The sequence below is a fragment of the Pseudochaenichthys georgianus genome, chromosome 16 (genome assembly GCF_902827115.2).
Source record: "Pseudochaenichthys georgianus chromosome 16, fPseGeo1.2, whole genome shotgun sequence".
Classification (NCBI taxonomy): Eukaryota; Metazoa; Chordata; class Actinopteri; order Perciformes; family Channichthyidae; genus Pseudochaenichthys; species Pseudochaenichthys georgianus.
In genome coordinates, this window is record NC_047518.2 from 14,280,427 (window position 1) to 14,304,185 (window position 23,759).

Here is a 23,759-nt window from a genome sequence, read left to right on the forward strand (position 1 = left end):
TGGTTACCCTGGCAATGTTAATGTTAATGTTAGCTCAAACATCAAGTCAAAGGTCAATCAAGAGTCAAATTAGATGCACATTCATCAAAGTAATGTTAAATTCACGATGCGATCAAAATAATTCATGACAAAACAATTCGGGAAAAAGATGGATGATGAGAATGGATCAATGAATGTATGGAAACAAAATATCACTTCACAACACGGCAAGAAAATCATATGGCATGCAACTGTAGCTGTAGCACTAAATAAAAAAAACTGCCTCATTGTTATTCAAATAAAATATTATGTGTCTACAATTTACCTCTAATGTAAAGAATTAAATATTGTTTTATTTATTTAAATATTTAGCAATTAAGAGTCTCAAATAGTGTTATTTTTACGTGTGTACACATGTATTATATGATCACTACCAAATAATTATATATTTAATTAAAGTAGATTTAAATGCTTAATGTTATAATATATTCCAGATCAGGCTAGTTTCTGTCTCATCCCATGCACTGGGGGTTCTTTAAATCACTTTTACCATGAAATGAATGGAAAAGAAAGGTTAGGACAACCACTTTAAAGAGGAAACCAGAGTTGAAAGAAGCACTGTAACGTGTGTTAAAAAGACTATTTACTACATAGTTTAGGTAAGGAAGTGCAGGTGAAGAAAACTATTCTATAAAACTTTGCAGTAGAAGCAAAAATAACCAATAGGCCAGGAAAGCCAAAATGAAGTTTGAAAGAGACACAGAGATGACAGAGAAATGGAGATGATACGGTACAGTAGAAACACTGTGAATAATTTACCTTTGTAATGCTCAAACAACTTAAGCATTCATCATGGCAAAGCACTGGCAAGCAGTTAAGAGAAGCAACAAAACAAACAATAGCATTAGGGTTAGAAAGTAAGGAAAAACTTTAAACTTGTGTTAATGTGGAGGAAAAGGGAGAGCTGAAGGTCATGATAACCAAGCTGAAATATAGTCACTTATAGTATTCTAACTTCAGGAAATGAAGTGTCCAGAGAGAAAGGAAAAAAAGAAGATTTGAAGTGAAAGAAAGAACCCCTCATTTTAAATCTACAATGTAACCAAACGCAACGAATGGAGATGCAGTACGGACCACAGTGTGCTGTATTTATTTGTCTAGGTTTAGAATGTCAATGAGAATTCTGGTCTCATCGTAGCTCCCAAAGGAATATGTTTTAATATTGTTTTCACTTCATGCTCAAACCTTTTTGCAGTTATTTACTTTTTTACTAATCTCTTAATCCTTTGTCTTGATATGATCACTTCTGAGAGCAAATAAAATGCTCCAAAAAAGATGTTCTCCTCTTGCCAATAGATCAGCTACAGCATGCCAATGTTTCAAGCGTAACCAGTGCAAAGGAACCATTTGTCACCCGTACATCAATATCTTGTGTGTGTGTGTGTGTGTGTGTAATGTGTGTGCGTGACACACGGTGCGTGCATGCAGGCGGTTCGGGTGATCGGCGGGTAATCGCGTTTGTCGGTTGGTTGATTATTTGTTTGGTTAATGTTAGAATTTAGTTTGTTTGGGATCCTCAGCCAGTTGTCACGCACCTCCTCATCCTCCAGGCGGCGCTGCGTTTCGGTGATGAACTTGATGTACTGACTAGTCAGCGTCATCAGCTCACTGTACCGGGTCCTCAGGGTGACATACTGATAGAGGGAGAAAACAAACGTCATGTTTCATTTTCAGATCAATGCAAATGTCTGTCACAGTGAATTCAATGTTGCATCTTTCATCTCTATTATTTACCACCGAAATACTTTGGCTGTTTCACCCGGGGGCTTATTGCTGCGTGCCCAATTGGTGTTGATTTCTGGTCATCTCGTCACTTTTTGGAAAAGCTAGCAAAACCTAAACATGTCTTATACTCGAGATTAAACTTAAAATGGACCTTTAGCCTGACTGTAACTTCAGACAGAGGGGATTCTTTGTGTGATGGTAGAAGATATATTTAAATCGTTGCCCCTGTAATGTTGTGACCGAGGTATTCTTATATCAGTGTTGTTTCTTCCAGCCCAAACAGGCTGACAAGGCAGACTATCGGTTTTAGGTTAGACCAACTTCAGAAATGATAGGGAAACATGTATGCTTTTATACTTTATATCCACTCAAATAGATTGATAATGTTTATGTGTAATATTCACCTAGTTTGCCTGATTTTCCGATCTTTAGAAATACGCCCGTCGTTTACCATTCAATCAAACTTCTGATTTCATCCAACTAGTTTGTGAGGTTCTTTCTGCCATCTTATAAATGTGCACACAGGATATATAACTATAATAATAACTCATTTATTCAACATGTCCTCGGTCAAAGGACATGCTCACAGCAGCGCTCACTGCTACGTCCTACCACCTGAGTGAAATACCAAGCTGTATCCAACATTGGTTGTAAAGACACCGACCTCCTGAATGATGTTGTCAGAAGCAGAATCCATTTTGTTTTTCTTCAAGGGAGACGCATGGGGATCCGCTTTAGCATTGTAGGCGACCAGCTGGAGTTCATAGTCCTATTGGAACATTTACATCCATACATCAGTTACTCCACGAAGACTTTTTCAAATGCTCCACATTAAAGTATTTACCACATTTAATGCAACATAGTGTGTTCCAAGCTTACCTTAATAGAATTGATGTATGCTTTGGCATATTTCTGACACTCGTCAACGTTTTCTTTGTTGTTCTCAATCTCCTCCAGCAGTTTCTGTTTTGAGTAAAAGTTTGATTAGTAGTTGAAGTCCTTAGTTCATGTAAAAATAAATAATAAATAGTGCTTAGAAAAAGGAACTCATATCAAGCGATGTACCTTCTCCTGTGACAGTTGTTCTTTTAGAGTTTTGCTGTCGGTGATGGACACAGCTTGGATCTTCTCCTGCCTTTCCTTAGCGTCAGTGATCCAGTGGATCAGCCAATCGTAGCTCTCGTGATAGTAGCCGAGCTGGCGGCCGAGCTGCTCCAGCTCCCTGTGGCGAATTTCCATCTGGGTGAACACGGCCTTCCAGCGGTCCTGAAGACCAGACACGTTCTGGCGGAAGTGGTCCAGCTCGATGTCGCGCTCGCTGTGCACACGAGACATCTTTTCACTCACTGTGGTGGCCTTCTGCAGCTCTTCTTCCAGAGAGTCAAACACTGGCTGTTCGCCCTCAGCTTCAGCTCGCATTTTCTGCAGATTTCATATAAAAAGAAAGGCGAGTTAGCAGTGAGCAAACAAAGTCAAAATGTAAAGTTAATTGGGACTGAGCAGATAAATGGGAATTATTTTCGATTATTTCTGTATGCAAATATAATGGCTGTTCCAAATAATTGGAAACTTCATTCATAAACTTATCATATATACACATATAGATCATTATTTAAAAAAAAACATTTAAATGGCTAAACCCAGTATTACTGCATTATGCAGACACTACACCCACTACACAAATTATATTAATATTTACTATTTGTAGAATTACATTCCGGTGGTGGCTGCATAGTGTTGCTTCCTCAAAAGTATTACAAATAATGATGTAAAGATTTCCAAAATTCTCACGACAATTTGATGTTACAAATGAGTCCTCTTAAGTCAAATTAAGTTCTTTTTTTTGCCTTTCAAATTTTTTTTTTATTATTAAATCAATAAAACCAAAATCCCCGTTTCCTTTTTTTTTTGTCACAATGACGCCATAAATATAATGCTTCATTTGAAAACCTTAATATCAAATGTGCAAAAATAAAATTGATTTAGTACAGCCCTAGAAAATGTAAAATCCTTTTAAAAAATGTCCCTCTGACAGACGATTTCTGAACCAACAACAATGGGAAAATAATAATATGCTGTTTACCTTGAGCTTTGCTCTGTAACTCTCTACTTCCTTGGCGTCGCTGGGCACGGTGTGGACCTCGCGCAGACAGTCCTCGTACTGCTTGAGCACTCCCTCAGCACCCTGCGTGTTACGGATCACCATTTCCACGGTCTTCAGCCTGGGGACAAGAAACAATGAGTAAATAAAGTGGCTAGTACATGTTCTGAAGAGAAACTGGCTGGCGAGGACTCACTTCTCCAGATAAACGGAGGAGAGCATGTGGGCGTGATCCATCTTCTGCACGGTGAGGTCGAGCTCGGAGCGCAGGACGGGAGCGGAGACAGACTTCTGAGGGGAGGCCAGCACCTCTTCTGTCTTCACAGAGACCTTAACAAGGTCCTTTTTGAGGCTCTCGAGCTTCACCTGGCATTTCTGCACAACAGAAGACAACAAGAGTTAGCAACACCTAAAGTTCACACATGTTAAACACCAACTGACAAAGAAAAAACAAAAAGCCTGTTATGAGGAATAGATTGTATATAATAATATATGTTATAGTGCTGGATTTATTTGTGTTGGCAAGATGGGGTGCAACATTTTAACTTTCTCAGATCAGCATGGACCTGAGCAACTGTACAATCTCTCTGAACTACATACACAATCAATACCATAAGCAAAAAGTATTCTCTTCTGTATTTCCAGATCTTACTTTAATTATACACTGAAAGAGATTATGAAAATATGTTCTTCTTTCAACCAATGCTGCCTAATTATTGTTGTATACTTATCAAAGTTCCTTTTTAGTTTCCTCTTCTAAATTGATCTATTTTATGAGGGCCAGTTGACGGCTAGGAATATTACATTACTTCACCTCTGAAGATATCGGGCCATCAGTCTTGTATGAAAGTTAACGACTGCATGATGCTCACAAATTGTCATAAGGGTCAGACATATAGGGGAATGTGCTTCTGACAAATGCCCAACATGTAGACATGTCAAACCTTTTCTCTACATTAGGACATGTGGCATTTTGCATAGAGGACAATAGTATGCAGTAGAAAAAAGTCAAACCAATGCCGAGCTGCCTTAAACTTGCAGTCTTTCAAATGACCAGCAGGGGGCGACTCTACCAGTAGCAAAAAGACAATCAGATTGTATTGCTCTTGCATTGAGAATAATAGGATGCTTTATACAACCTAAAAACTGAAGCATATGCAAAGCGCAGTCCGATTGTACAGATGTCTACGAAGAAATGTTCCCTAATTCTCACTAGATGTATTACCCAGTTTGCAGTCTCCTAACGGTCTGCTAGCCTTATTAATTAATATGTCAATGCAGCGTAATGAATATTGCCACAATGCTTTTTAAAGTACCTTCTGGTCTGTTGTCTTCTGGTTACATTCCTTCAGAGGATCCTTCTCCACAGGTTTGCGTATGCGAGCCAAGGTGGAAGTCTCGCAGTCCTCGATAAGCACCCGCAGGTCCTTGATCTCAGAGATGTAGTTCTTGCACAGAGTCTCATCCTGCTGACCTGTGAAGCAGCATTTTAGTTTAGATCAGCAGAATCATATTTGAATGTTGCCTAAAGCTGAAGTGGAGGAACAACAGACTACATAAACATATAAACAAGCAGCTTAGTTCCAGTGTTGGACTCTAATGAAGTACTTGGCAGTAGTACAGCAACTTAGTTTGGTGAGTATTTTCATTTTATACCACTTTAAACTTCTACTTCACTACATTTTAGAAGCTAACATTTAACTTTTTACTCCATTACATTTATATGGCAGATTAAGTAACTTTACAGGTTCAAATTATTAGCTAATAAAACATAAAAATACACTAATAAATATAAATGTACATATAATCATAAGATAAATATTCATCAGCAGTATACAAAGTAATTCAAATTAACTCTACCATTACCAGCTGTGGTTAACCTAATGATATCATGTAATGTAATATAGTATTATCTGAAATAGGCCACTACGCTTAACTGGCAATTTTACTTTTGGTACTCGTAAATATTGTGATGCCAATAATGTTTTACTTTGAACTAAGTCAAATTATGAATGCAGGACTTTAACTTGTAAAAAAGTATATTTCAAATGATTAGAAGTATGCTGGAATTTAGTATTGCTGCTTTTCTTAAGTACATATTCCAGCACTGCTTCGACCAGCGTTTTGCCCCAATGGCACAGTAAGACGTGGCAGGTTTATGATTTGGTATTGTTTGTGTTATTCTACATCTACCAAATATTTGCTGTGCACAGAAGCACAATCACACATGCAGCATTTGTTGTGTTGTGAAATAAAAACACTCCATACACATTACAGTCATAGCATAACGCATGTGCGATTATTTTATGCCTAAATAATCTCACATACGTTGATATAGCTGCATTTCAAAAAGCATCGGCAGCCTACACATTAAGTTGTGCAGAGCTGCTGAACACATTTCAACGTGGGAACCCACACAACATGCCGTGCATCAGAACTCTGCTATAACACCTATGGTAATATTCCACCCTCTCATTCAAAGCGTGTACACACACTAGCTTGGTGAGTTTTGACCGAGGCTGATCACTCACCTTTGAGCTTCACAACCATTACTCCTAAAAGGTGAATGAAAGTCATACACTGTAAAGCTGCTATTCATTGAAGGTATTACCTTTGTTAAACTATGGAAGCCAATAGGGGACTTTATTATACTTATACAATTATTCAATTAAAATATATTTCCACACACCCGTATGGGCATCCCAACATCATATTCAAATTCAAATGATTTATTTTTCAAAGTTTTACCATACTGTATAGAGTGGACTATATATTCGAATGTTAATTCCAATTTGAAATCAATATACAATATTAATAACGTAACATGTTATTTTCTAACTTATGTGAGAAATATTAATTAATTAATAAAATAAAAAAAATATTTTAAGGACTTTTTAAAAACTATTCAAATGTTTTATTATGACAAATATATTGCTTGCATGCATTTTTGTTTAAAAAAAAAGATTTAACATTTGCATATTGGCCACTGTCGATCGGGGCATGACTTTGAATAAATGAAAGGACAAATAGCTTTTCTATTTTATTAGGGTCATAGAGCACCCATAAGAGCATGTGCAAATTAAAAAGCTAATGTTACTATTGCTTTTACGTTTGGATTTTAACATAATAATACATAAGTGTGGAATATGTGGAAAACGATAATGCTATCATGGCCCTACATTTCTATTTTTAAGTTTACACCATGTTTAATAAAGTCCCTTTTGGGCTTCCATACATAACCATGAATAATGAAAGGCTATATTTTCTGAAGAGAACATTTGGTGTTACCTTTCTCCATGGAGCGCAGCAGGCTGTCGAAATGCTGGGTGGAGTTGGTGAAGTCTCCCTCCACCTGCATGCGGTCGTCGGGGCCGAAGAGCTGCGAGTCCTGGCTTTCGCGCATGTAGTCCTGGTAGTGGAGCTCCAGGTTCCTCATCATCAGCCGGTACTCCTCAGGCTTCATGGACTTTAACTGCATAAGCGCAGACCAAAAGGGGGGAGGTCTTATTGATGAGGCAAACTTCAGGAGAATTCTACTGCATATTGAGTTATGTACTCTTAGTTTGAAGTCTAAGAAGTTTAGTTTGAAGTCTTTATTTTGTGGAATAAAATACACAGAATCATTAAAGCACAAACATAACTGCTTTGTCATTAATTGTATGTCACTATTTTCGGACATGCCATAATTTAATCAGACTTCAAACAGAACTGTTTCACCTCCCTAAGTACTTTTTGCTGAAGCTTTTATATTGTTTAAGTTCAAATACTATGTTTACAGTATTGTTCTTTTGTTTTCCAACACCAGCGACCGACATTTACACTTATTCTGTAACATATGCCTATTAAATGGAATCTTTTAAATGTTTTCTTGCATAAAGGTGGCAAAGTATTCACCATGATAATGTTCCAGGAGCGGATCAGTTTGAAGTCTCTCATCAGATACTGCCATGACAGCAAGCTCTTCATGTCGATGTGGAGCGTCTGCCACATGGTAACGATCTGCTGATAACCTGTATCCAGACTGGAGAGGAACACAGAGAGCAGCAAATTAGGAACAGTTGCAGAAATGCAGAAATGTTGGACCCAAAATATGAAATTAGCTTTAAATCCACGATAAGAAATAATCAAAACGTAGAGTGCATGGATGAATGAAACTTGGATTGTACCACGTTTTTAAAGGTACTCTTTTTAAATAAAGCTTGCTGTTGTAAATATCTGCTCTGATTTACTTCAGCAGCAACGTATCTTCATTAATTCAAGGTACACATCACGAGTAACTGATCTACAAACATGTCATTTTGTGTGTGAGGTATTCATTTAAATGAATAATCAGTTAAAGGTTATCTCTAGCGTCACATGTTCCCAAAAAAGAACCACCCTTTCCACAAACCCTGCTGTTTCAGGACTTTACGAAACACGTTACCTCTACCTCTATGAATGCCATCTCATCATCGTATTTGAGTTCAGGACTCTTTCTTTTTCACCGCGTTCTCACCTGGACACGCTGTCCACGGCCTCCTGGTTGACCGGAGGCACCATGAAGCAGACGGAGGGCACCACCGCCTCGTTTCCGGAGTGGTTCAGCACCTTCCACTTGAAGGGCTGCGAGTTGTTGAGGAGCGCGCACTCGTCTCCTTTGTGCACAGTGATCTGAAGCACAACCAAACAACGATACATTACATACATGAAACAGGACATGCTAAGGTTCTGTGATTAGTTTGGGGTCCCTTTGCTGGGAAACAACACTTTACTGACCTCCTGTTGCTTGAAGTCACACACAGCCTGGATGGGCAGTTTGCCTTTGATGGAGGTGGTGGGGTTGCGTGGCTTCAGCTGAATAATGGACTTGGCTCTCTTGTTCAGACTGGTCGCAAGAGTCTTGTATTCATTCAGCAGTTCCTTCTCCTCCTGATGAAAACAAAACAAATAGGACTTAGAGAAATGTAATTCCTAGGTTTGTAATGCGCAATAAATCAGTGGTGGAAGCACTTTCCAGATCCTTAATAGCATGATGAAACAATTGGCAATCAAAACTTTACCTAAGTCAAGGTATGTTAGTATAATCAGTTAAATGTATTTAAAGTACAAGCTACATATTTATTGTGTAGGTTCTCTGTCTGTTTTACTATTATATATTGTGTTTGGATATATATATATATATATATATTGCTGCAGCATTGATGTGTATGTTGTTTAATGTTGTGCTTATTTAAGTGATAACTATTCTGCCAAGTATAGGCAGTCAAAAATAACCAGGTAAAGAACAAATACCTCTTAATAAGGAAATACTCACAATACCTTGACATACTTTCTAATTCCTTTTACATATGTTTGAGATCTGGCATCATCACGTGCATGTACAGCTTAATAATGGCTCACCACAGCATCCTGCAGCAGGTCTTCCAGGCGTGTGGCTGTGGTGGTGCGATCACAGCTGTACTTCTTCTTCATGTTCTCTTGCATCTTCTTCATCTTGTCCTGAGCTTCTTTAACATCGGCAAAGAACTGTGTGGAGAGAGGGGACTCAACACTTGGCTCTTTGCTCTATGAGTGGAATTCGAGAGACTAATTTATAATAAAATCACTGTTCCATACCTGGTAGTATGCTGTGTTTTCTTTGAGATGAGCCTCAATACAGCAGCACAGCTGAAGGATCCAGCTCCACTGAGTCTGCAGGGCAGCGGTGAAGTCCTGCAAGAGACGTGAAGACAGTGCATAAGTCAAGGCGGCCTTGTTAAGGGTAGTACTGTACTGTGAGTATTAAAGGGGCCCTACTTTACTCATTTCCAGGGTCATAACTGTATGTTGTGCTTCTACTTTGACATGTTTACATGCTTTCATGTTGAAAAAAGTATGTATTTGTCTCATAATGACTGTGCAGCAGCACCTCTTTAAACCCTCTGTTTGAAACCAGAGCCCAGTCTGCCCTGATTGGTTAGCTGGCCGGCTCTGTTGTGATTGGTTAACAGCTTAGAGATGTCCCACCCCTTGCCTATCTCGTACAATTTGTTGGAACACTAAACAAAGGAAAAGGTGGCGCTTCAGACAGGGGGGGGGGGGGGGGGGGGGGGCGTGTTGAAGAGAAACCATGTACATGCACAATAACATATGTAACACTGGGAAAGGAAAACCCAAAAAAGCATAACAGGGCCTCTTTAATGTCCAAATTGACCAATTAGAGCCCAGTAATCAACTAAGCCTTGTAATGACAGCAATTACCTCAACAGTCTTCTTGCCAGGATGTCCATCCCTGACAAGCCTCTCTCCCATGGCCTGCAGATCGTTGACTTTCTTCTCCCTCAGCTCCAGCTCTCGCATTAGACCCTGAACAATGAAAATACAAATGTAAATGACTGCAATCTTTGGAGAAAAATCTTTTATTTTATGAATTCACAATAAATTAATTCATCTAAATATCTTCCACTGTCCCCTTTTCTGAAAAAGCCTACATTTGGGACGAATAATAAGGTTTATGATTCAAATAAAAACTCTTTGATAACACACCGAGTAGTTGTCTTTCTTGGCCGTCATGTTGGGGTTCTTGTCGCTCCAGTCAAAGTTGACTTCCTCCTCTTCCTTGTCGTTTAACCACATCAGTTCCTTAGTGGAAGCGCTGATGAAGGCGTGGAGCGAATCTAAGTTCCTCAGACGGGACTTGGAAGAGTTCTGAAAGAACAAAAAACACCCTTCAGATACTAAGAACTACCATTTATAGCATTTGTATTCAGTGCGGATTGATACATGAAAATATTTACCAGAAGTTTTCCATAGTGAAGGTCCAGTTTACCCATGTAATCTCTGTACGCGCCCTTGCTGACTGGAGAAATCTGGCTCTGTAGAAGGTAAAGGAATGGTTTACTTTTCAAATCAACTGCACAGCATCAACAGCATAACATAACAGTGTAAAATCTCTTCTGATGAGTTACCTCGTCAGCCCTCGCCCGTTCAATCTTGGCGCGGAAGTCCTCTATAGTCTGGTGCAGACCTCTGTGGCTGCCCAGCTGGGACTCCACCGAGGGCAGATCAGAGCCCCACTCGGACTCGTTGATGCGGATCTGGTTCTCTTCCACCCAGATTAGGAGGTCTTTGAGATAGTGAAGGGTCACATCGTCCTTATCAGGCCGCACCTTCGAGGAGCTCTGCTGGATGGTATTGGAACTGGTCCTGGTGACATGGGAAGTGGTGACGGAGGACTTCAGGCGGAGGTTGTAGTCGGTGCGCAGGTTCACCAGGCGCTCATGGATGCGGTAAACCCTGTGGAGATGAGAGAATTGGAACTGTCTTACATATTTGTCCTATTCCTGCAACTACTTGAATGGTATGAGTAATGAGAGGTGCAGAAATAAGTCCTAAAACCCTGGAATGGTGTCCCTCGTCTCAAAGTCAAAGTTTTTTTAAACTTGTTTGACACCTGAAATAACGTCTGTGGTTAACACAAGAGAATTAGAAATGTTCATGTTTTGTTCTAAGAGATAACACGTCAGTAAATACCCCGCTCAGGAATATCCGAAGCTTCTATGTGTCATAGAACGTTCGTTCGTTCGTTTACGTTCGTTTCTAGCATAACGGATATGCGTAGGATGCAGCATTGGTTTTAATTAATGTACAAAGCCATTTTAGGTAAGCTTCCACTCTACATATGTGCCAGATTTGCTCCAGTTTGTGACTCTTACAACCTCAGAACCAGTGCCTGGATACGGTTCCAGGTTCCTGCTGTGCGGACTGAGGCTGGGAAAAGGAGTCTTTTTCATTATGGTCCTTGGTCTTGGAATGACCTTCAATCAAGCCTTGAACTGACGGCACTTGTCCCTATAGTCTGTTTTAAATTGAAGTTGTCTGAGGTCCTTACCACCAGCTGCTCTTGCAGTAATAAGTAGTACCGTTTTTACTGTCCCAAATGTGCACAATGTAGTGATTGCTTTTCATCTTTTGTTTACTTAGTTGTGTTCTCTGTATTTTATATGTTTGTGTTATGTGTAACATTGCTGCCTTCTTGGCCAGGTCAGCATTGTAAATGAGATTTTATCTCAATGCTTTGTATCTGGTTAAATAAAGGTTAAATAAAAATAATAAACTAATTGAGACTACTAAATGTCATCACGCTGAACTTTAGCTGCCTTTAGCTTTGCCATGGTAACTCGCAGCCGTGGTAACTCGCAGCTATGAACCGTGATGCCGTTTGTTTACTTCTGGCGAATGCATTTATGATTATAAAATCATATAGGGTGTGTATATGTGGAGGTTATCCTGCTGAACAAAACGCTTAAATATCATAAATATATCTTTGCCAAAGGTCGTGTTTTCTGCAATATTTCTAAATCCAATGGTACAGTTCCATTGCTTTTGGTCAAGAGAGCCCTTGTAATGGTAATTATGGGAGCAATCCAAAAAAAAACTTCACCATCGTGTTACTCTATTGCACTATTTTATGTCTTTTACTTTTGGGTAATGTATCTTGCACAAGGACACTTTGACATGTTGACTGGGTTGGGATCGAACTGGTGATCCTCTGATTTGTAGCACACTTTGCACCCACCTGCGGTACATCTGCTCGGCCTGAGGGTGGCGCTCGTCCTTAAGAACCTGCACATCGTTGAAGAGAAGGCGGACCTGCTTTTCAGCGTTGTCCAGCTCCCTATCCACTTCTGCTGTGTGCTGAGCTGGTTTCCCTGCATTCAGCAGACGGATGTCCTGAAGGGATAGAAGCCAATACAATAATCAAATTCAATCTCCTTTTTCAAATGTCATCAAAACGTAATTAAGAAATATATGATCGAACAGAAGTTTATAGTAAGTTTGTGAATGATCTAGTATTCTAAAGTTTGCAGAGGAATTTAAAATCCCCTTTTTCTTAGGTCACAATGACATAGAAAAAAAGCCGTATGGTTCAAATTATTTTACTCTGGATTATTTCTTCTTGAACAAACACAGAAGTATGTATTTCTAATATTAGACCTTAGTAGGACTCACCGTCTGCAGCAGGGCCTCCAAGTGGCTGAGTTGGGTATCGCAAGTCCCTGACTCCATCTGGACTTTAGTGACAATCCTCTGGAGCCTCTCAAGTCTGGATATGATAAAAAACAAAACAAATTAAGATCAATACTATGAATAACATCATTTCTCCCTGTCCCAACTCCACAGTATAAATGCCATCTTTGGCATTTCTAGGACAAAATCCCATGTTAGACAACCGCGTTGCATTCAGACTACCAGAAGCTAGCGATCACTTACAGCCATGAGCGTTGCAGCAAATACTCCAGTTTATGAGGGTCACCCAGAAATGCCATTCCTCTACGATTTCATAAAGACTACGGTTCCAGCTCCAAGGACCTCAGTCCTTCTCACTCTCCTATTGTCTCTATTGGAAAAAACTCTGCTTGTGTCTCTCTCTCTGTCTGAGACAAAATTGCTTTCTGACAAAGACATTTAGTCTGCTCATTCCACATCTCTGAACCATACACAAGGCTATCAGCGTTCGAGATGACCGGGCAATCTTGTGACACCAAACCAGCACATTTTCCAGGCATGATGCAACGCTCCTCTAAATACATGGAACATTTATAATGTCTCATTCTATTTAATTTTATCCGAATTATATATTTTTTTGTGTCCCATTATGCTGAACACATCTCTCTTGTGTTGATAGAAGTCAAATTGTTTATGACAGGAATATTTGGTGCCACTCCTCCTTCCAAAGCAGGACAATTATGCCATATTTCTGTGACTCAAAATATAGGATGGCCAAATAGCATTCCAAGTTGTTTGTTCAATAAGCAACTTTCGTCAAAAGTCAACCAAAATGTCAACCTGACTGAGTTGCAGTTTACATCCATTTCTGTTAAAATTGTCATTGGTACATCATTTTTGTCTTATTAGACATTTGAGTAATATTGTCATATTTAGCATATGCTTTCTTGAGTTATAGCAAACATGCGTTTATGAAGTCACAGATACTTTTAAACACAAAATGTAATAATTTCATTATTGAGTCCCAGTGAATGATCCAATTTTAAAGAAATACCCTTTACGCATTTCTTAGATATCACGCTCCCGAAAAAAACATTGGACACATTTTTCTGGCACTGGGGCCTACTAAATAAATAATTGGCAATGATATATTTTTGCTATACCTTTTTGAGCATAGCTTTGGTGATGTTGGAAGTGTTGCAGTACAGCTAGCTAGCTTCATTATCTTTATGCTAAAGCTAGGCTACGATGAATCTTTTACTTAGTAGCTTGATATTAAATGTCTTATTTATATAAAATGGTGTCCTGTAAACATTGTAGTCCTTGTTTAGACAAGTAGAATCACAATTGGAATCATACATATATAAATATATGCTAACCTCTCAAACTCTATCCTGAGCAGCCGTTCTCTTTCCAGGATGGCCACGTGAAGTCGACCCCATTCTTTCTCCACATCAATGGGATGGTAGCCCGGAGGGACCTTCACCTGACCAGCCTGCACGGCACTCTGTGGGCAGGTGGAAAGAAGAATGCATAAGCCATAACTCAATAGAACAGAGTACAATAAAACACACAATAATAGAACATTAGCGGTTAGCTTGCCTCGAAGGTCTGGTAGATGTGTTTAGTCCTGTTCTTGTCGGTCTCTTTCACTGGCAGCTCGGTCTCCTTGAACTTTGAAAACTGGCGCCAAAGAATCTTAAGAAAAAAACACACACATTGAAAATTATAATCATGTTTGTTATTATGGTAGTAATGTTTTATTAATTTAAACAATTTACATGTCCCTTTTTTTGCCCCTCAAAATAGAAAGAAGAATACTCTTATCCTTTACAGAACAAATCCTAAAACCTTGACTTTACTTAAATGACACAACGTTGTACTTGTGAAATGATCTTGGAATCCTAATTTCGTAAACAGAATGATTAAATTAACGCATCACGCTATAGTGAGTACACAGTGACTTGTCGTCCTCCATTTGTTCCTTCCCATGACTGGTGTTAACTGAGTTGGAACTTATGAGTCAAATAACTTCCCTACCTGTATTATGTAAGTAAAATGTTACTCTCTAACCAGACATAACTGGGTTAAAGCAGCACAAGAAAAGCTACTTTTGCAGATGCTTTGGCTTCAAAAGATAATTAAACCAAAGGTTTGCACTATGCTTTTGTTTTGCAGCAGACACAGGGAGTGGCACCGTTGTCATTCTCCTCGGGATTATGCTTTTGTCTGCCTTCTGGCGTCGTTTTCTCAGCACTGCCCTGCCCTCTCTACGGGACAACAACAACTGCAAATACAGTTGCCTTTATCTGCCAAAAGCTAGACATGATATAAGTGTGTTCTTTGATCTAACATTGGAAACCTATTATTTTTTACAATAATAAACACATTCACTTACTTAGATATACATTTACATGACATACTTCACTTTTAGCAGCCCGACCCTTTAAAACTGTGCAATTCAGCATTAATATTATACTAATCGTAATGCACCACTGTTTGTATTGAAATATACATGTTATGTATTCTAGTACAATATGCACATTTTTACTTCTTATGTTTATAAATGTTAAACATTTTCATTCTATTTAATTGTATCTTTAATTGGACATTTTACTTCAACGTGTCATTTATATATTTTTACTGCACATTTGAACTTTTTCAGTAACTTGTTAGTTTTCATCAATATATTTATTTGTATTCAAATGTTTTACTCGTTTCTTTAAATAACCTCTAAATGTATTTACATTGAGGAACTGTCACAAAATCGAATTTCCCCCAGAATAAACCATACATTCTGATTCTGAATGATTTTCACAAAGAGCATTGAGGAAGAACTTAAAATAATATGTTGCTATTTATTGTTGCTCGACTATAAACGTATTCAAGACAAATCTCAAGCCGAGAGGCTTAAAATCAGCATATCATCTCACCTCGATCTCCTCATAGCTGGCGGGGAACTTCCTCTCCCCGAAGATCGTGACATGGTGGCGGATCCACTGGAGCAGAAGAGTCACCAGCTCGTAGTATTCCTGCCAGCGCAGCTCCAGCTCCTGCAGCCGACACAGCAGAAAAAACACAGTCGTTTAACCACAACAGACAGGAGGGCGCTTATTCTCCTGCGTCGCCATGTTCCCTCTAGCTAAACTCAATTAGATACGGAACAATCCAGGTCTTGTGTGAGTGGAAAAGGAGGTAGATGGTGGAGAAGGGGTGGATAACATGGGGGGAAAGTGGTGGAGACAATGCTGCGAGACAGACAGACAGACAGCAGGATATTTCTTCAGTTCTCTCATGTTCCAAAAGTGTATGCAGTTATAAGAAAGAAAAGTCAAGTTAAAAACATTTGTCTAAATAAGAAAATGTTTGGCTTTTAAATATATTTATTGTTTTTATCATGTTGTGCTATTTCATTGCATATGGTATAGATTATGGTAATGTTGTACTTACATTTAGAACATTTCAGCTCAGCTCATATAATAAGTCCTGAATTCAAAATTCTAGTTTTTAAATTACAATGTTAGAAAATAAAGAAGAAGAAGTATGTTAAAGGACATATGTCAAGGGTTTAACATTTTAAAAAGGCTAGTTATGATCAGAGCTTAAGTTGGATGAAATATTTTACTTGGGGAAAGTTGACAATAATAATATTACATCATATTTTAATGGGATCTTCATTATTGGTGTATGACATTTTTGGGAACATAGTAATACATCGCAGTTATTTGTGTACTGTAAAGACATCAGAGCAACATGTTTGAAGTGAGGCACAAGGGTTAAAATTAGGATTGAAATACAACAAGAAATGAAATGCCCCAGCATGTCATTAGTGTGTGTGTGAATACACTACCACAGCAATAGCAGTATGTTTTGTGTCAACAAATAATAAGTGATAAAGGATCTTAACCCCTTTAGCTTACGTATTGTAAACACCACAGGAAGCTTATTTACTATTTGGTTTCACAAGACTCCTTTTATATGTTTGCTTTTTTGGAAGCATTATAAAACAGTGCTAACAAAAGCTTTTTTAGAAGCAGAGTCACAAGCCTCTTCGGGTTTGATTCAATCTGATCAAGCAATCAAAAAGATCAAATTACGGCCCGTCCAGACAGCGGCGTGACGCTTCACCGTTCACTTTGAATGGGGTGACGTCACTTTTCGCCGAACTGCATCGTGGGAAGCGACGCAGAGCTTTGCTGGCGTGGCTCGCTGCAAAAGTTGAGCAATGTTCAACTTTTGACGCCTCGGCAGAAGCGTCAGCCAATCGAATCATATATGCCAGTACAAGCTCTGGCCAATCAAACCGCTGCTTGTGTGTCAGGGGCGGGAGATTCATGTGATTGGTCGAGTTTCAGACACGCCATTTGTGTATTTTGAGCTTGCATTAACTTTTGCTTAAAGGGACAGTTCAACCCAAAAATGTTTTGATTGCGAGCCTACCAAACTACACCCACCAACAAGTACAAATAAACACGCCTGCTGCTTCCCCTCCTCTCTCCTCGGTTTCCCTCCTCGACTCCTCCGCTCGCATCTCCTGTGAGCGGGACTAAGACACGAGGATAGGAGTCGAGGAGGGGAATTAGAGAAATTAGAAACCTTCAATGACTAGCTGGATGGAACAAGTTCTGCTTACGCTAGATCTGGCGCCATCATGTACATCCATCCTTGGCATGACATCATACAGGGATGATACGTAAGTGATGATGGACTTCTCGTCAGGGTGTGGAACATCCACATCTGAAAGTAGAAGTAGAAATTGGATTATATCATTATTTCAAATAGAAAATGTATAACAAATGTCAGTAACTCATAGTAATATCACAGCAAAGCACATAACATTATGCTGAATAAAACTATTATTAAAAACATAACTCTGGTGTTTCATATAAATCGACTTAGGCCAAATCTTACCCTCGGGGTCCAGGAGGCGTGTCACCCCCAGGTCTCTCTCTGCCACATTGAAGGCTTGTTCCAGGTTCTCTTGGTTGGACTGTTGGTACACTCTGCCCATGTCAATGAGTCTGGGACTGGGGGAACACAAACATGGACGATTAATTACCAACTGGGTACAGGAAGGCGTGTACGATATAATAATATTCTAATCTGCAGTGATAGGACACCCACTTAGAGTTCCCATTGCAACACTGCCATTATACTTTGGATGACAATGTATAAGTGTTCAAGTGTGTGCATATATAGTGTTGTATTTTGGATACAGAAATACAATTTTACACTAGGGAAATGGCGATGGGATAGAGGGCTCATAACATTAACACGTGATTTAATAGGGCCATTTTAGTTTTGGTCTTTTACGTTCTATTTTTTGGCAAATGCATATGGTGTAACTATTGGCAAGGGTTTGTAGACTTTTTTTTGTCCAAAAAGATGGATCTTAGCTCACATGAAAATTCAACTCAACAAAAAAAAAACTGTACAGCCAAAACTATAAGACCCTTGAGAACAAGAATGTCCCATTTGAAACCCATTAAAACCAAAATGTTCCAACCCATGGCCACAACAGCATACAATCATCCATTCTATTTCTAGCGTTTCACTTTCATAGATGTGCGTCCAATTTCTGTTGGACTTTTCCAACAGATTGAGTTATTTTGTCATGCTTTCCCAATTAGCAAATACATGCTGTTCCATGGTTTTCACTAGGGGCTTTACTTCTGTATTACGTTTTTGAAATGCATCAATTTCAATTTGGTTGCCTCTTTGACAATGACACTCCTTGTGATTATATTATTTTATTTAGTTTTTGGCTCGTAATAACATTTGCCTTAGACAACTGGCATCTATAGGGATACAATTCTGAACATTTGGGACTGAAGATCTGGACTGAACATGGGGACATATGTTACACAGTGCAATAGAAAACATGTGAATACATAACATACTGTGGTAGTTTCTTTGACTTCAACTCATCTATACTGATCCACTTTCTTTTATCGTATAACACGAATAGCAGCAGTTGCTGTGCTTTTTCAAGACCATCTGCCAATGGCAACCTGCTATTCAAAAGCCCACTTGTTATCTTTCTGATGGACCGGCACGAGCACCTGCCTTTTTGTCCTCTGGGTGTTTGCATATCTCAAATGTAAATTATAGAGAAGCTAACGTAATCCCGCATTGCAGAAACTCATCTTCAAGGCATTCATATTTGCATATTTCAACTTACATAAACAGCTTTAAAAGCATTTCTAAATCCAACAAATTAAACTGTGTAATGCATATCCATTACAGTACTGATTTTGACATTTACTAAGCAAATACAATATGTTGACAAAAAAAGCTTCATACGCCTGCCTGATGCTTAAAGTGGAACGTCCTGCATTACGTCCAGAAACCGGAGAATCCTCCACATGGCGAGTTTCTCGTACAGAGTATTGCTTTGTTGGCCTAGAGGACGCCTTCTGTCCCTCTCTTCCATGAAAACTGAGGGACCTCCATCCATGGCCCAGTTCGTCGCTGCTGGAGCGGGCCCCTGAGCTTTGGGAGCCCAACCCTGAGTCCCAGGAGGATCCCTCTGACGGGATATCCTCGCACAACATGACCACCCGGTTTTCGACATTGCTGGCGGATCCTAACCTGCCACTGATGAAGCCCAGGCTTCCCTTCTTCTTCTTAGACTTCTTTCTTAAACTGAGCATCGTACAAATCTACCAGATGGTCCAAGTAAATACGGCAGGGGCTGGCTTCAGCTAACTCATCCTTTAAAGGCTTGATGGTTCAATCCATAGTCAAACATGTCCATAGTCATGTGAAGATCCCCTTAATCCTTCTGAAACAGCTATATGCCACCTAAACTTAACCGTAGCTTTGGAAGTCACTAAACCTTCTTCCATAAAACCCTCGACACTCTCGAATTCTCATGTTGAACGCATTTTCCGGGACGCCCTTAACTTTGCCTCAACACAAAGTAATGCCACAGTTTTCATGCAGCAGCCACTGAGTGCTACAGTTACGCCCACACCGCACCCCTGACCGCTGTGAAATGCAGCACTAATCTAGCCCCAGGTCCAGGTGTCTCCAAAAAGGGAAAACAAGTCCAGGTTCAAGCTTCATTTCAAGGAAACCTGCCCTTGCAGGCATCTCTTTCTCTCAATGCATAATGGCTCCAAAGAATCGTGCTCAGCATTTAACTTTCCCTTAATGCCACTTTGATTTCGGCACTCCTTTGCATGAAGCCCAAAGAATTATGTTTTGTTGACATATCTTCCTGAGAAATAAATCGTTTCCCAGGATGCTCCCACACAAAGCAATCCTAACCACTAATGTAGCTGACACACAACAATTTAAGTGGGATTATGATATTTGGTTTCAGAGTGCATATTTTACTTTTTATCAATAGGTTTCCAAACAATCTAATAAACTAATCATGTTTAATAGAGGATTTATAATATCAAGGTGGTCCAGGATGACTCATCTCCAACGCCTAACTTTGGTATGTCTCGCCTAAAGGCCTGTCATGTTTATGGAGAGGCATTACGATGTAGCTTTTATTAAAGCAGTAGTGCTGTCATATACAGAAAGGTAGAATATTAATTTGGGCCTCGAGCCAAACGCACTGCAAAAAAAATTAAATAAATGCAAATACATACAACACTAGCAAATGAACATGTCCAGAATGTCGAAGTGCGACAAGAAGCCCACAATGCATTGGTGTTGGGACACTTACATGTAATGCACTTGGCTCAAACGCTTTGTTCTCAGTGCTTTAGGTTGTCATCCTTCATTTAGGAAATTAATAAAGTCAAATATCCGTCTTTAACATGTTGGACTCATGATATAGATATCTGCTATCTGCTGTTGACCTAGCATTAGCATGTTTGCTAATATTATATCTGAATCATGGGATCACACAAGTGTTAATAACTTGCACAAACTGCAGCAGAACAAGCGTGTCACAGCCATGTGCGTCACTTGTTCGTGTCCCCTGTTGCGTTGAGAACAATGGCATCGCTATTTCTGAATTATGCTCGTTTTGTTTGTGTTGCTTCCCTGTTTTTCTACCTGATTAAACAGACAGGCGTGCATGTTATCTATTGAAGCCCTAGTGCAACAACATGGAGGTTATGCACTATTTAATCTATACAGCACTATCTTTCCATTACAATTAATTAGATACAATACTGTAAAGAATCAAAACAATGCCTTGGTTATCAGGTACACAATTTAGACGTGAGCTCTTGTCAAGAACAAGAGTGGGATTTAATTACAGAGCGTCTCATTTGACTTGTGGAAGAGCGCCCAGATCCCACTGCTGTGTCACTGCACTCACTATTAAACAAAACCCATAGGTGGCAGCATGTCCAGACAAGACTGACAACTGCTGTCTTTGCATGTTTCAATTTGACATGTGACTCTATATATTTAGCTGACTATTGTAATCTGCATGCGACTACAAATTGCATTGCTGCTGATCACACAACACCTCAGCAAATAGAGCCCCCACTCACTGGTGTTTGTGGATGACGGCGTTGAAGAGCTTGCCGTCCCTCCAGCTGGTGGTGAAGTTGTCACAGCGGATGTTCTGGTAGCCGTCCGTCATCCTCTGGGACCAGCACAGCAGCTTCTCCTTGGCCGTCATGTCCTCTGACAGGCCGTTGATCTGAATATCGGAGATCTAAAATATATAGATAACACATTGTCAGGAGGGTGGATAACTTGTCACTAGTCCATACTGGAGTAATGTGGAGAAATGAGTTGGTGGAAACCATAAGATGCTGAACATTCACCAGACACCCATTGTTCATTTTCAACGATGTTCATGTCTTCATTAGTCCTAATTGACATCTGTATAACAAGATCACTTTATATTTGTGGTAGGTATTAAGGGGAAGGGGTTTTTATTATTCTTTTTTTTTGTATGTATTGCCTTTCAAAGTATCCTCCTCTAACATATCTGACCTGCCAATATGTATTTCAATCAGAAATAATCTTTATCTTTTAAATCTTAGTTACCGCTTTCTATGCAACCATGTCTGTAACGCATACTAGACATTATTAATAATGTAGTATGCATTATAATTTGATTATTATTATTATTATTATTAGTATGTAGTCATTGTTTGCTTTTAGTAAAGTTCTACAAAAGTGCAATTATTATACTCTATCATTTACGTCAGTATGTGATCAGCAGTTATAAAGTATTATTACATTTATCCTAACATGCTTTATAATGGATAGTGTTAATTGTTATAAAGCATCATGAATATGTATGACTACTTAGCTAAATATATATACGTCACTATATGCTGATTATAATACATTAATAGAACGTTTATAAGGAATAATAGAGAAGCCATGTTGTGTCATATTTCGGAGTTTTTGTTTGCTTCAAAAAGCATGTCAGCTATATACAATACATGTCTACGATCTGATAAAGGATTAGAGTTACTCTTTAATATCAAATCTTCTCTCCACTTTTGTCTACCTCAGGTCGTACTAAATCCTATTATCTGTCTAAATGTAATTCTCTGAGGATAATCACATTGTGGGATTTCAAACTACGTTACACGAGGAAAGGGGAATGTTCCACTCCCTTTTGATCCCTATGACTCACCGTAGCCAACACCCGGCTATTCTCCTCTTGATTCTATCAACGGATAAAGACTCGGGGAACATTGCTCATAATGTAATACAATGGCACCTTCACCAGAGCACCCCTCACCCCCCTCTCACCACCAATGCCTCCTTTATGTCCCATGATAAAGGCAATCAGAATCATCTGGTATAAAAAGGTGTGGTCCAGCACAATAAGGAATTCTGCTTGGCATACACAGGAGAAGGTTATAAGGGATATGTTTGGGAGCAGAGCATGCCATCAAGTACACTCCTGACACACCCTCCTCTTGGGATTTAGCGGGAAAGTGACTCATACTAACACACCCCGATGGTGTTTTATTACTTTAGACTGTTGCCAATTTCATGAATACTTCCACAATTGGAAAGATATGGTAATTATACTGTTTTTCGATTGGAGAATTCCACTTTTAAGATACATTTCGAAGAGCAGACTCCATTCTGATTGGTTCCCGGTAGATGGGGAAACAGCAGCTGACAGGCGTTGATCCCAGAGATAGAGAGGGATAATAAAATATAACACAAAACTGACAGAGGAGGAGACCTGGAAGTGGAGAATGATGGTCCATATGAGGCCCAGGGTCAGCTTGGGGTTCCCATCTGCGATGTCGTCGTTTCTGATGTTAACCAGCTTGACCTGAGGAAAAGAAAACAAGGTCAAAACACAATGAGTTGTCTGGTGTCATGCTATTGGAAGTGTTTGGTCGTGTTTAGGGTATTGATGTATGTGTCATACCTGTCTGTGTCTGAGGAAGTCCAGTGCTATCTGTACATTCTGCAGTTTGTGGAATCGCATGCGACCCTTTTCCCTGGGCTGAGAGAAGAGAACAAAAGATAGTCAGTCACATGAAAGACGTTGAGTGGAGCCACTTGGTATACTGATGGTGAAGGAGAACAACACGTTTTACGGACAGAGAAATACATGGGAAGGAAAACTGAAAATAAGACATTTAACAGGAAGGACAACTGTAGCAAGAACCAGTGAATCTTGGACAATTCTTCTGAACAAATCATTCAGGTGGGTCGGTGTTGTGATTGAATCAAACATTTGTACATTCTATTTCATTTGAACTGATACTGTGTTTAACACGTATAGGGAAAAAAGTATAATGTTGGATTTATAAACCTTTTTGAATATTTATTACCTCAGCATAATTATAGCTTCCACCGATTCATAGTTTTGTTTTATTCAAGTCAGCTGACTGCAAGCTTATCTTAGCTTGTTTTCCTTTGAACTTCAAATATAAATCAGCAAAGTAGTTATCAGAGCAAACTCCCTAAACAAATACAAACACTGTATTGTTTTTATCCAGCTGCTAAAAGCAAGCCTGTGAATGAC

General features: G+C 39.3%; 1 protein-coding gene across 7 annotated transcripts in view; it reads right to left on the bottom strand.

The window, feature by feature from the left end:
* The window catches only part of LOC117461602 (plectin-like), a 161,761-nt gene that overhangs the window by 13,848 nt on the left and 124,154 nt on the right, over positions 1 to 23,759 (bottom strand). For 5 of the 7 annotated variants that reach the window (XM_034103548.2, XM_071205808.1, XM_034103544.2 and 2 more), the window contains 27 exons: positions 23,157 to 23,234; positions 22,965 to 23,057; positions 21,295 to 21,461; positions 17,744 to 17,859; positions 17,466 to 17,569; positions 15,766 to 15,885; positions 14,435 to 14,530; positions 14,212 to 14,339; positions 12,836 to 12,929; positions 12,402 to 12,556; positions 10,792 to 11,119; positions 10,621 to 10,698; positions 10,370 to 10,531; positions 10,085 to 10,189; positions 9,461 to 9,556; positions 9,245 to 9,370; positions 8,621 to 8,773; positions 8,361 to 8,515; positions 7,760 to 7,886; positions 7,154 to 7,337; positions 5,182 to 5,339; positions 4,062 to 4,240; positions 3,848 to 3,986; positions 2,830 to 3,186; positions 2,644 to 2,727; positions 2,429 to 2,533; positions 1,575 to 1,673 (listed from right to left, as the gene is read on the bottom strand). In XM_034103548.2, the coding sequence (XP_033959439.1) occupies positions 1,575 to 1,673; positions 2,429 to 2,533; positions 2,644 to 2,727; positions 2,830 to 3,186; positions 3,848 to 3,986; positions 4,062 to 4,240; positions 5,182 to 5,339; positions 7,154 to 7,337; positions 7,760 to 7,886; positions 8,361 to 8,515; positions 8,621 to 8,773; positions 9,245 to 9,370; positions 9,461 to 9,556; positions 10,085 to 10,189; positions 10,370 to 10,531; positions 10,621 to 10,698; positions 10,792 to 11,119; positions 12,402 to 12,556; positions 12,836 to 12,929; positions 14,212 to 14,339; positions 14,435 to 14,530; positions 15,766 to 15,885; positions 17,466 to 17,569; positions 17,744 to 17,859; positions 21,295 to 21,461; positions 22,965 to 23,057; positions 23,157 to 23,234 (3,786 nt within the window). Of the gene's footprint in view, positions 1 to 1,574; positions 1,674 to 2,428; positions 2,534 to 2,643; positions 2,728 to 2,829; positions 3,187 to 3,847; positions 3,987 to 4,061; positions 4,241 to 5,181; positions 5,340 to 6,396; positions 6,421 to 7,153; positions 7,338 to 7,759; positions 7,887 to 8,360; positions 8,516 to 8,620; positions 8,774 to 9,244; positions 9,371 to 9,460; positions 9,557 to 10,084; positions 10,190 to 10,369; positions 10,532 to 10,620; positions 10,699 to 10,791; positions 11,120 to 12,401; positions 12,557 to 12,835; positions 12,930 to 14,211; positions 14,340 to 14,434; positions 14,531 to 15,765; positions 15,886 to 17,465; positions 17,570 to 17,743; positions 17,860 to 21,294; positions 21,462 to 22,964; positions 23,058 to 23,156; positions 23,235 to 23,759 lie in introns of all 7 variants that reach the window. The other 2 variants (XM_034103545.2, XM_034103543.2) reach the window with 1 other exon arrangement.